Source organism: Ictidomys tridecemlineatus, chromosome 1 (genome assembly GCF_052094955.1).
Source record: "Ictidomys tridecemlineatus isolate mIctTri1 chromosome 1, mIctTri1.hap1, whole genome shotgun sequence".
Lineage (NCBI taxonomy): Eukaryota > Metazoa > Chordata > Mammalia > Rodentia > Sciuridae > Ictidomys > Ictidomys tridecemlineatus.
In genome coordinates, this window is record NC_135477.1 from 268,862 (window position 1) to 282,164 (window position 13,303).

General features: G+C 49.8%; 1 protein-coding gene across 1 annotated transcript; it reads right to left on the reverse strand.

The window, feature by feature from the left end:
- Positions 1-11,957: 11,957 nt before the first annotated feature.
- Positions 11,958-12,893, reverse strand: LOC101966291 (olfactory receptor 287). Its single transcript, XM_005320846.3, has one exon. The coding sequence runs from the start codon at positions 12,891-12,893 to the stop codon at positions 11,958-11,960; it is 936 nt and encodes a 311-aa protein (XP_005320903.1).
- Positions 12,894-13,303: the final 410 nt, after the last annotated feature.

Genomic DNA, 13,303 nt, shown 5'->3' on the forward strand with positions numbered 1-13,303 from the left:
ATCAATCCAAAGACATTGACTGGTAGATTAGATTAAAAACCAAGACCCAACAATATGCTGTCTCCAAGAGACTCACCTCATAGACAAAGATATCCACAGACTGAAGGTGAAAGGATGGAGAAAACAGATCACTCACAGGGATCATGTAAACAAGTAGAGGTTTCTATCCTCTAAAATAGACTAAGTTATGTATGCCATATAATTATAATTATACAATTGTATTATTAACTTAATACATTTTTAGTGTCTGTAGGGTTGTTTTGATAGCTCCCTTTCCATTTATATTTTTATTGATTAAAGATGTGTTAGATTTTTATCAATTTTTAGCTGTATTTTTTCTATTTCACATATTTCTGCTCCTACTCTCATTTTTTTCCTTCATACTACCTAATTTGAAAATAATTTGATTGTTAATCTAGCTTATTTTATTAATTAATTTATTTATTTTAATTAGGTGTATATGACAGCAGAATGCATTTTGATTCATTGTACACAATTGCAGCACAACTTTTCATTTCTCTGGTTGTACATGATGTAGCATTGCACCATATGTGCAATCATCATATACTTAGGATAATGACGTCCATCTCATTCCACCATCATTCCTGCCCCCATACCCACTCCTCTTGGCCCAAAGTCCCTCTGTTTTTGCCATGCCCTCCCCCCATTATGGATCAGCATCCACTCAATCTACCTTCTTTCTGATACAAATTTCTAGGTTATAAGTGTGCATCTGAGTTCTATTTCATCCCAGAGATTCTGATATTTTAAGCTTTTATTATCAATTAGTTCAAATCACTTTTTATTTACTTTTCATGTGCTTCTTCTTTGATCTGTGAGATATTTATAATGCACTATTTAATTTGGAAGTAGTTGAGATGTGGGGGTGAGGTTCTATATATCTTAAAGTGAAGATTTTAAGAAATCTTCTTAAAATTTCTAAGAAACACAGTCTGCATAATTTCAAGTTTTTTAAATTTCTCAAAACTTATTTTATGACAGAACATAGTCTATCCTTATTAATTTCCTACTTTGCTGCGCCCCTCCCCTGACTCAGGCAATGGCAAGGCCCTACTGAGGTGGATGGCGCAAGGCGTCCATCCTCTGGAGGAGCGCAGTATGTTTCTGGGAATGGGCTGATTTGTTTTTGTATTCCTTTAATAAGTATAGTTGCGATTTCTCATATGACCATTAAGTATGAAGGAAAAATCATGACTTTCCCAATTAATGCAACTACTTCTAAAGCATAGATCTGTTTGCTCTAAATGCAATGATTCAGCTGTGGAGTGTAAATTGTTAATGTCTAAAGAAAAACTCCCTGTATTCCAGTCAAGGAAGTTTTTGAGAAATTAAATTAAAATCTAGAGAAGAAAAATTAATGTTAAGAAGATAGATTATTGCTTAGTACTGGGCAACTTGTTCTTGTTCCTGTGCACAATGGTTTGTGCTCTTACTTTTGTTTGATTAAAAGTAATAACAAATCAACTATTTGCCGTAACCATGGCACTGGTTCCAGTCAGTAAGTCAAGAAAGAATAGTCAAGGTATAGGCCAATAGTTTGGGACATTTGTAACTATTATTAAAAGTTAACTAAGCAGAAACAGCTCAAAGCAAAACTCGAACTGAAAGTACAAATGCTTGCTTATGCATAAGCCAAGATACATTCTTCTATTCTAATTGTAGCTACGTAATATTTTGTTTTGTTTGAATAATGATTCCTGTTTTGTAACCACAAAGTACTGTAAGCCTGCCAAAATGAAAAGTATATATGATCAACTTCACAAGTAAAGATTGGGATCAACACCTTCACTTTGGTGTCTGTGTTGTTTCTCCACCCCCTCCTTCGCCGACTCCTCACCATCCGTTCGTCTCCTGAGACCCCCTGTTGGAGCTGGTCTCCGACACTACTTGTCATTTTGTGTTTAGTTCTTTATAAATAACAAGTAGATCAGGGTGGCTGATAATGTTGTTAGGGTTTCTATATCACTTCTCTTTCCAGCAAAGTGAGGGTGCTTGAAATCCCCAAATATGATTGTGGATTTGTCTTTCTAGTTTTATTAATTTTTACTTTATGTATTTTGAAATTTTGATATTAGGCACATACACCTTTAGAATTATTATACTTTCTTGAAGAAGTTACCCTATTATGGTTATAAAATGTTCTCCTTTATCTCTGAAAATACTTTTTCTTGAAATTTATTTTATATTAATAGCTCTACTTCAGATTTCTCATGCTTATTTTCCCCTTAGTTTGCTTTTAACCTATGGGCGTATTGCATTTAAAGTGTGACATATGTATAGAGCATATAGTTATTGTTTGCTTTTTACACATGTCAAACATTCACACCTTTCATTATAATATCTAGATCACTTATATTTAAATTAGTTATTGATATTATTTTTTTTAAAAAAAAAGAACCCCTGACATGAAAGTCAGCGGAAAATTGGGTAAATGATAGTTTTGATGATGTTATATTTTGGAAGACGAGTTGAATAGTTCTGCTGTCCAGCTCAGAGAGAATATTGTTGGAATGCTTTTGTTGCAATTGTTCACTCTCATATGCTAAAGAGCAATAGATTTATCTTATGTTTATTAACACTTTTATTTTGCAAATAAAAATGTATACATATATGCATATGTGCGTGTATGTACGTGTGTGTGTGTGTGTGTGTGTGTGTGTAAATAACCATAGGCAATCTCTTAGGTATCCCATTATGGTTTTAATGTGAAATTCTCTAAGAACAAATAATGCTGGGTATTTTTTTTCATACGCTTATTTGTCATTTGATAATCCTCTTCAATTAAATACCTGTTTATGTTTATGTGTTTTTTAATTTTTAATTGCATTATTTGCTGATTGTTGAGTTTTTCAGTCTTTTTATTTTGTAAACAAGTATGTGCATTGCAAAAAGAATGTAATAACTGAATGTGATGAACTTAAGCATGTTTCCTGCCAATTTAGGCATGAGGCCAAGTAATTGTAATTTGTGTGTGTGTGTGTGGTACTCAGGGACACTTGACCATTGAGCCACATCCCCAGCTCTTTTTGTATTTTATTTAGAGACAGGGTCTTACTGTGTTGCTTAGTGCCTCACTATTACTAAGGCTGGCTTTGAACTCATGATCCTCCTATCTCAGCCTCCCAAGCCACTGGATAATTGTAATTTTTAAATTATGTATTCTTATTAAAAATTATCCACCTGAAGGTCTGGGGTTGTAGCTCAGTGTAGAGTGTTTGCCTAGCACATGCAAGGCACTGGGTTCAATCCTCAGCACCACATAAAAATAAATAAATAAAATAAAGGTATTGTGTCCAACTGCAACTAAAAAATATATTTTAAAAAATTATCCACCTGGAAAAAAATCAGTTTACACACACAGAAAACAGCACCTGATCCCTTTAAAATACAGCTTGTGCAGGAATACAGAGATGCTGAGAATCAGACACCACACAGGGCAGTCAGGATCCAGAGCCCTTGGCCATGTCAGGAAGGGCTGCCTCCTGGGCACACACATGTGCTTTAGTGGTGACAAGCTCAGGACTCCTGAGTGGGCTGCAAGACACCTGAAGGTTTCAGGAGGCAGTGCCTCTATGCAGGAAAATTCCAAGAAGCCCTGGCTGCCTCTCCCTCATGGTTACTCCCCTGGGCCTCACTTCTCCACCTCCAGCTGCTGACAGGCCACCCCTCAGGAGGGCACCTTGCCCATACATAATTGCTTGTTTGTAATTAATTAACTCCACTGAGCTGAACTCCATGGAGACCTGAAGCATTATTAATTGGGAAACTCTTTGCCATCCACAGTGGTCCCCTGGACCCTACCCTGCCTAATGAGCCCAAACCACGCAACTTCCTGAACACAGGCCAGGCACCCCAGCCCGAGCTGCCCAACCTCCCAGCCTCCAGCTGCTTTTTAATGGTGCTCCAGGGAAAGCAACTCAGTGTCCCCTGGCTCTCAGAATTCTCTCGTAAAAGTTGTCTGAAATCTTCATCAACTGTAAATTGGGTTGGGTACCAAGAGGTTTATGCACGGTTCCCTGGTGCCCAAAGTGCAACTTTTTATCAGATGCAGGTCTCAGAATAGAAAAAACATCTCTCACCCAGTGCTGCAGCCCCTTGGGTGGAGCAGGTCAGGAGCAGGCAAGGCGAGGGTGCCCTGGGGGTGCAAGCAGCTCAGGTCTCTGCAAAAAATGTGCTGCCACCTGCTGCCAGACACACCTGCAGGACAGCAGGGGACCCAGGCATGAAAATCAGCCCTGGGCAGAGACCCAGGTGTGCCCAAGCCTTGCAGACATCAGGGGTAGGGACCCCTCAAGAGGTGTCTCTCAAAAGATATCTCTCAGCAGGTGTCCCTCAGAATTTGTCCCCTCAGCAGGTGTCCCCTCAGCAGGTGTCCCCTCAACAGGTGTCCCTCAGCAGGTGTCCCCTCAGCAGGTGTCCCTCAGCAGGTGTCCCCTCAGCAGGTGTCCCCTCAACAGGTGTCCCTCAGCAGGTGGCCCCTCAACAGGTGTCCCCTCAGCAGGTGTCCCCTCACAATTGGTCCCCTCAGCAGGTGTCCCCTCAGCAGGTGTCCATCAGCAGGTGTCCCCTCAGCAGGTGTCCATCAGCAGGTGTCCCTCAGCAGGTGTCCCCTCAACAGGTGTCCCTCAGCAGGTGTTCCCTCAGCAGGTGTCCCTCAGCAGGTGTCCCCTCAGCAGGTGTCCCCTCAACAGGTGTCCGTCAGCAGGTGTCCCCTCAGCAGGTGTCCCCTCAACAGGTGTCCCTCAGCAGGTGTCCCCTCAGCAGGTGTCCCCTCAACAGGTGTCCCTCAGCAGGTGGCCCCTCAACAGGTGTCCCCTCAGCAGGTGTCCCCTCACAATTGGTCCCCTCAGCAGGTGTCCCCTCAGCAGGTGTCCCCTCAGCAGGTGTCCCCTCAGCAGGTGTCCATCAGCAGGTGTCCCTCAGCAGGTGTCCCCTCAACAGGTGTCCCTCAGCAGGTGGTCCCTCAGCAGGTGTCCCTCAGCAGGTGTCCCCTCAGCAGGTGTCCCCTCAACAGGTGTCCGTCAGCAGGTGTCCCCTCAGCAGGTGTCCCCTCAGCAGGTGTCCCCTCAGCAGGTGGCCCTCAACAGGTGTCCCCTCAGCAGGTGTCCCCTCAACAGGTGTCCCCTCAGCAGGTGTCCATCAGCAGGTGTCCCTCAGCAGGTGTCCCCTCAGCAGGTGTCCCCTCAACAGGTGTCCCCTCAGCAGGTGTCCCCTCAGCAGGTGTCCCTCAGCAGGTGGCCCCTCAACAGGTGTCCCCTCAGCAGGTGTCCCCTCAGCAGGTGTCCCCTCAACAAGTGTCCCTCAGCAGGTGTCCCCTCAGCAGGTGTCCCTCAGCAGGTGTCCCCTCAGCAGGTGTCCCCTCAACAGGTGTCCCTCAGCAGGTGGCCCCTCAACAGGTGTCCCCTCAGCAGGTGTCCCCTCACAATTGGTCCCCTCAGCAGGTGGCCCCTCAGCAGGTGGCCCCTCAGCAGGTGTCCCCTCAACAGGTGTCCCTCAGCAGGTGTCCCGTCAGCAGGTGTCCCCTCAGCAGGTGTCCCTCAGCAGGTGTCCCTCAGAATTTGTCCCCTCAGCAGGTGTCCCCTCAGCAGGTGTCCCTCAGCAGGTGTCCCCTCAGCAAGTGTCCCCTCAGCAGGTGTCCCTCAGCAAGTGTCCCCTCAGCAGGTGTCCATCAGCAGGTGTCCCTCAGCAGGTGTCCCTCAGCAGGTGTCCCCTCAGCAGGTGTTTCTCAGCAAGTGTCCCCTCAGCAGGTGTCCCTCAGCAGGTGTCCCTCAGCAGGTGTCCCCTCAGCAGGTGTCCCCTCAGCAGGTGTCCATCAGCAGATGGCCCTCAGCAGGTGTCCCTCAGCAGGTGTCCCTCAACAGGTGTCCCTCAGCAGGTGTCCCTCAGCAGGTGTCCCCTCAGCAGGTGTCCCTCAGCAGGTGTCCCTCAGCAGGTGTCCCCTCAGCAGGTGGCCCTCAGCAGGTGACCCCTCAGCAGGTGGCCCCTCAGCAGGTGTCCCTCAGCAGGTGTTCCCTCAGCAGGTGTCCCCTCAACAGGTGTCCCTCAGCAGGTGTCCCCTCAGCAGGTGTCCATCAGCAGGTGTCCCCTCAGCAGGTGTCCCCTCAGCAGGTGTCCATCAGCAGATGGCCCTCAGCAGGTGTCCGTCAGTAGGTGTCCCCTCAGCAGGTGTCCCTCAGCAGGTGTCCCCTCAGCAGGTGTCCCCTCAGCAGGTGTCCCCTCAGCAGGTGTCCATCAGCAGATGGCCCTCAGCAGGTGACCGTCGGTAGGTGTCCCTCAGCAGGTGTCCCCTCAGCAGATGGCCCTCAGCAGGTGTCCCTCAGCAGGTGTCCCTCAGCAGGTGTCCCCTCAGCAGGTGTCCCTCAGCAGGTGTCCCCTCAGCAGATGGCCCTCAGCAGGTGTCCGTCAGTAGGTGTCCCCTCAGCAGGTGTCCCTCAGCAGGTGGCCCTCAGCAGGTGTCCCCTCAGCAGATGGCCCTCAGCAGGTGTCCGTCAGTAGGTGTCCCCTCAGCAGGTGTCCCTCAGCAGGTGTCCCCTCAGCAGATGGCCCTCAGCAGGTGTCCGTCAGTAGGTGTCCCTTCAGCAGGTGGCCCTCAGCAGGTGTCCCTTCAGCAGATGTCCCTCAGCAGGTGTCCCCTCAGCAGGTGGCCCTCAGCAGGTGTCCATCAGCAGGTGTCCGTCAGTAGGTGTCCCTCAGCAGGTGTCCCCTCAGCAGGTGGCCCTCAGCAGGTGTCCCTCAGCAGGTGTCCCTCAGCAGGGTTCTCTTGGAGTCGTCCTCTCACGCACTGACCGTCAGGCTAAGATGCGCCACCTTGTGTAGTGGGCCACAGTCGGGCAGTGGGTGAGGATGGTGAGGGCCGTTGCCCAGGAGCAGCCAGCTATGGCAGCTGCCCTGGCCCAGGCCTCACCACCTGGGCCCAGCGCCTCCTGTTTTCCAGCTGCTGAGGTTGGAAACAGCCAGCAGACCCTGAACTCACTGCATCCCAATGTAGAAAGCCGTCAGGCTCAACCACAAAGAGCAGCCAAGAGGCCACAGAAGCGGAAGAGAAAGATCCAGGAGCGCAGATGCCTTGCGGTTTTCAGTGTGACCATGACTTTATTGTTTTCAACCACATCCTCGGTCCTTAGCTCTCCTCATGCATAAAACTGTATTACGCACTGACCTTGCGTGACCTGGAAGGGAGGACGGGAGTGGGGACAAGAGGAGACTGGACATGAGTTCATAATGTACTGAAGCGAATGGTCTGAGATCTGAGATTCCATTCTCTCCAGTGTGCTTACATTTTGAGGATGTCTGGGGGGGCTCTCCCTGGTCTACCCATCCCCTGAGCCCCCAGCATGCAGTCACCAGGCTGGCACCTGCCTCAGCCACATGGTTCAGCTGAACCCCTGTTCAAGGGGCACCTAAACCAGTTATTACTCTCCCAAATTCATCTTTCAAATCTCTACCAAAGCCAGAGTCGACAGCCCAACTCCAGCCACCACACAGTGGCAGCACAAACCACCCCACAGCAAGGAGCAAGCTGGGCGCAGGGCGTGAGGTTCACCCTCAAAAGCACCTTTAAGCCACCAGGCCTGTAAAGAAGAGCACCCAGCAGCTACTGTGAGTTGTCTCATTGGAAGAAAGGCCAACAATAAAAGAAAGGAGGGGAATTTTCTTCTGGGGGAGTTGACAGCTGTGAGACGGAGCTGGAGGTTGGCTTTGCCCTTGACTCAGCACTGCACTCAGCACTGCACTCAGCACTGCACTCAGCACTGCACTCAGCACTGCACTCAGCACTGCATTCAGCACTGCACTCAGGAGTCTGCCATCACCGAGTCACAGAGGACCGGGAAGCCATGCTGCTGAACTGGAAACTGTGGGGGCATCCCACTCATCTTACCAGAGAAAGGTGACCCAAGTCAGCACCTGAATCACTCTGTCACAGCTTGGATCTGGAATGTCCCCAGAGCCTCATGTGTTGAAGGCTTGTCCCCAGTGCAGCAGTATTCAGAGAGGAGGCTTTGGGGAAGGGAGGGCTCTGATCCCACCGGCAGAATGATCCACTGAAGGACTCATAGCTGAATGGATGACCGGGAGGGGGTGGTGAGAGCCAGTGGAGGTAGTATGTCCTTAAGGGTGTGCCTTGCAGACTCTAGCTTGTCCCTAGCCCCCACCACTCTCTCTCCCAGCCACCATGAGTGAGCAGCTGTGCTCCACCATACCCTGTCCAACATGATACTCTGCCTCAGCACAGGCCCAAGCACGGAGTAAAGCCAGGGACCGAAACAGATCTTTTCAGTTCTTCTGATAAAACTGTGAATGAAGGCAGACTCCACTGGACGACTGAAATGTGTACCTCCTCATAGCAGCACATCTGAATTCTGGATTTTGTTTGTTTTAACACAATGCATACCTAGTATTGCATAATCTAGAAAAGAGCATGGAGTTCCTATTCAAACAAGTTATCATCCAATTTCTAACTTACTAATGAAGAGGAGCAGAAACAATTGCCCTGTAGGGAAGATGGAGGGAGAAGCCCAACGTTCTGGAATTAAATCTCAAAGGTATCTGGACCCTTTGTCAGTACGCCACGGGGGCTGGGCATGTGGAGCGCGCCTGGCATGCGCGGGGCACTGGGTTCGATCCTCAGCACCACATAAAAATAAAATAAAGATGTTGTGTCCACCAAAAACTAAAAAATAAATATTAAAAACTCTCTCTCTCTCTCTCTCTCTCTCTCTCTCTAAAAAAAAAAAAAGTAAATGTCATGGTTGATAACCACATGTTAAAAAAGGCCACTTCATTATTTTCAGCCAAAACTTCTTTTTACTTCAAATAAATATTGTTAATTCTAATTCATCTGCCCAACTTGGCTCAAATACTTTGATTATCTGCAAATAAAATCCATCCTCAGAGAACAGAAGTTGTCCACGATTGAGAACGTGTGCATGACATAACAGTGCATACACAAGTGCGCACACATGCAGTTCTAAATTCACACCCATGCAAGGATCATTGTTCTGAGTTAGGGGGAAATTCTAGAACTGCTAAGTAAGAGTCTAGCTTATCAGGGGCAAAAAACACCAACACTCCTTTGAATGTATAATTATTATTTCCTGAAATATACTTACCTGAAATCTTTTTAACTGGAGGTTTTCCTGTTTTGTTCCTCTTTAAACTGGTGGTTTCCAATAGACAAGAAAATGGCATAAAATGGTTTTATCTATTTTAGAAAATGGAAATAGAATTGCTAATACAATGCTCATTACATGGTTTTCAGATCCTGTTCAAATGTAAAGCTTCCCATTCCCACCCGACATCGCGCTACTTTGCTGTGCAGGAGAAACAGAGGAGCACTCTGCATTGGTGCAGGGACTCTGAAGACAGCCTGCCCCAGCTAAATCCCACCTATGCTGCATTTTAATTATGTGACTTGGGACAAGTTCCTGAGCCCATTGGTATCACATTCTTTATCTGCAAAGTGGGGTTAATGATGGTATCTCTCCTACATAGCTATTGTGCAGCTCAAATTAGTTACAATCTGCAAATATGCTTGTGAGTTTCTGGTACTTGGCAAACACAGTGTAATTGTTGGCTGTTATTACTACATATCTATAGATTGGAAATTAGCCTGCTAGACCTCTACCCCTACAACCCCCTGCCACCCAATTGCTTTTTGTTTCTCCATATGAGAAAGGACACTCGAGTCCCTATGTAATTACTGAATTGATGATACGAATAAATATTTGATTATAAAAACAAATAGGTCTTTTCTCCTGTGAATTGTTCCTCCCAGGATCTGAGGGCCCCGCCCTCCAGAAGTGACACTGTGCTGCTTCTCAGCATCTCTGGCCTCTAGCTAGTCTGCAGCAATGAAGGAGGAGGTTTCCCTGCTGGGGTCTGTGGCTGCTGCACAGCAGGCCCCAGTGTGGGTCCCTGCTTCTCCCACCACTGCCCCTCTCCCCCAGGTGCAGCTGAGAGATCATCAAGCCCTTGTAATGTGGGCCTTTACTGACCCCATCTGGGTAGCAAAGACATGAACTGATGAAATCAGAGTGCTCTTTAATTCACTTGAAAAGTAACTGCACAAAAGCACAAACATGGCCTGACACAGTGGCACATGCCTGTAATCCCAGTGGCTCAGGCGGCTGAGACAGGAGAATTGTGAGTTCAAAGCCAGCCTCAGCAATGGCAAGGTGCTAAGCAACTCAGTGAGACCCTCTCTCTAAATAAAATACAAAATAGGTCTGGGATGTGGCTCAGTGGTCAAGTGCCTCTGAGTGCAATCCGCGGTACCACAAAAAAAGCACAAACCCTACACCGTTGTCAGGAGCCACGGATGGCCTAGTGTGCAGTCCCTGGGGTCAGTGTGTTCTCTGGCCCCAGGAGAAGGAGGCCTGTGGGAACACCAACTTTGGCATGGGTAATGGTTCCTCCAGGCCCTGGGCAGATGCCTACAGGCCCCCGTGGCCTGCCCTATCCTGGGCACAGGTCACTGCAAAGAGGAGCCATCAGAACCCAAACCCCACCTAGGCTCCCACACCAGAGGAGAGGGCAGAGCACAGAGGCATGAGATTGGACCTTGAAGGGAATGGACAGGGACAGGAGATGAAGGCCAGTTAAAGGAGGCAGGTCTGTGATAAGCCCGAAAAGTGGTATTTGAGCCAAGACCCAGGGACCCCATCAGCAGGCCCTGCTTCAGCTCTGGGAAGCTCCAGCGCCCCATAAGAAACAGAGAGGGCAGTAGGGCTGGGGCTCGGACCCTCTGCACAGCAGCTCTAATCCAGCCCACTGCTAGGGCTCAGCCATCTCATGCCCCTGCCACTGGATGACCACACAGCCAACCCTGGGGCCTGGGTGGACCTGTAGCTCCAAGTGCAAACTCACTTTTACTGGGCCCTGCTAGGTTCCAAGTAACCACCCCTCATTTTTTATCCAGGCCAACTAGAGAGAGTCTAGTTCTCAGGGGTCCTTGGTAGCTGAAAGATCAGAGTGGACTTTGGGTGGAGGACAGTACCCCTGTCAATCATCTCAGATAAAATAAGAAAGACAAGGGGGTTAACCTATACATGGTCCTGCTAAATTATGAAAATAACCCTTATCGTATCCCTTCCTGGGCCCACTCCTGGGGCCTAAGCTGGACACATTGTCATCTCATGTGACAAGGGATCCACCAGATGGCAATTTCACAGGGCTCACAGATGAAGCCACAGAGGTGTGCAGTGGTTACACAACTGGCCCAAGTCATTTGTTTCTAGCCCCACCCACATTGCTCCAGGAATAAGTAAGAACAGGCTGTCCTCCTAGAGGGTCTGACCAGAGCCTGAAGCCAACAGGTCTCTTGAGCTGCACGGAGCCCCAGTCTGACTCTGACCCCTCCTGTACCTCTGTTCCCACAGTTCAGGGCCTGTGGGTGGTGTGAGACCTGGCAGTTGTGCTGAGGACCCCCAGTGTGAGGCCAGCCACACAGTGACCCTAAGCAGCCCTTGCAGGCTGAGCAGGCCCCTCAGAGAGGCTCCCACAGTGTGTCCATCTGTGCTCTGGCAGAGGGCTCAGGTGTGCTTTTCCCCGTGAGTACCTCTGGAGACCCCAGATAGGGTGGTGAAGTCTGCACGTGGTAGAGAGTCTGTTGGTCCAAGACCCTATGACCAGGCCTCAGAGGCTGACCGCCCCTGGTGCTGAGGGCCTTGCAACTGCACGATGGAGACACCTCCTGGGGGCCTGCACCCTGTTTCTCTTCCAGAATTTGCCTGGACCCTGAGCCCCAGCCTCTGGGCAAACCCTGTGATGGGAGTAGAAACCCACCCCTTCCCCGAGGGCTGTACAACTTTATGGATGACCAAGGACGATCCAGGCAGTGATGGACACTGCTCAGCCACAGGGGTGGGGTAGTTGTCCCAGAACTGACCCCCACCCTGCAGAGCGACCAAGGGGGAGGGCAGGGGGAAGCTGGCCCCTCACTTCCCCCTCATGGTCCTGAGCAGAGCCTCCTTCACATCCCTGTTCCGCAGCGTGTATATGAAGGGGTTCAGCACTGGTGTGACGATGGTGTTGAGCACCGTGACAGCCTTGGTCAGGTCCAGGGAGCTCTCCACCGAGGTCCTCACATGCAGGAAGATGGTGGAGCCGTACCAGATGAGCACCACCGAGAGATGGGATGAGCAGGTGGAGAAAGCGCGGTGCCGGCCCTGCGTAGAAGGGATCCTGACGATGGTGACGATAATGTGGACATAGGAGACCAGCGTGACGCAGCATGAGCCCAGGATGACACAGAAGGCGATGCTGAAGGACGCCAGCTCCACCACCCGCGTGTCAGTGCAGGACAGCACGATCCAGGGCGCGATGTCGCAGAAGAAGTGGTTGATGACGCGTGAGCCGCAGAAGGAGAGGCGCGCGATGAGCGCGGCGGGTACCGCGATGGCGGAGAAGCCGCACAGCCAGGAGCCCAGCGCGAGCCACGCCGCCAGGCCCGGCGTCATGATGCCGCCGTAGCGCAGCGGCAGGCAGATGGCCAGGTAGCGGTCATAGGCCATCGCGGCCAGCAGGAAGTACTCGGTGCAACCCAGCGAGAAGACAAAGTACATCTGCGCGGCACAGCCTGCCATGGAGATGGCTCCAACCCGAGAGGCGAAGATGTCCAGCGTCTTGGGCACACAGGCCGTGGTGAACCAGATCTCCAGGAAGGAGAGGTTGCACAGGAAGAAGTACATGGGTGTCTGGAGGCGGCGGTGGGCCGCGACCAGGGAGATGATGGCCAGATTCCCAGCCACAGTGAGCAGGTACATGACCAGGAAGAGCAAGAAGAGCCCCACACGCAGGCTCTTGGGCCCCGGGAAACCCAAAAGGATGAAGGGCCCTTGCGTGGACATGTTCTGGCCTTGACTCCAGACCATGTCGCTGTGTCGGCAACAGGCAGCCAGGAAGGGGGCTGAGGAACCCAGGCACTGGCCCTTCCCCACCCTCTTTGGAGTCTACTCACCAGGCAGGCCCAACATCCTGTGGGAGCAAGTGAAGGGACAACATAGATCACCCCTGTGCCGGCAGGAAAGGCCAGAATGCCTGTGGGTGTCAGCTAGTTGCTGCTTGTCATCTTGGGGGAGGAAGGGAGTGGCCTTATTCTAGAGTCCTTGTCACCCAGGAAGAACATGTCTTTATTCTAGAGTTAATTAGCCTGGAAAAAGGCAGGAACAGTCAGCTTTTCACAAATGAAATGAACTTGGTCTTGTTTTAGCATTTTCCTCCAACAAACCAGACAGGGTCCTAGTAGAACATCCTTATCATTGAGCACCATAAAGACCCCCCA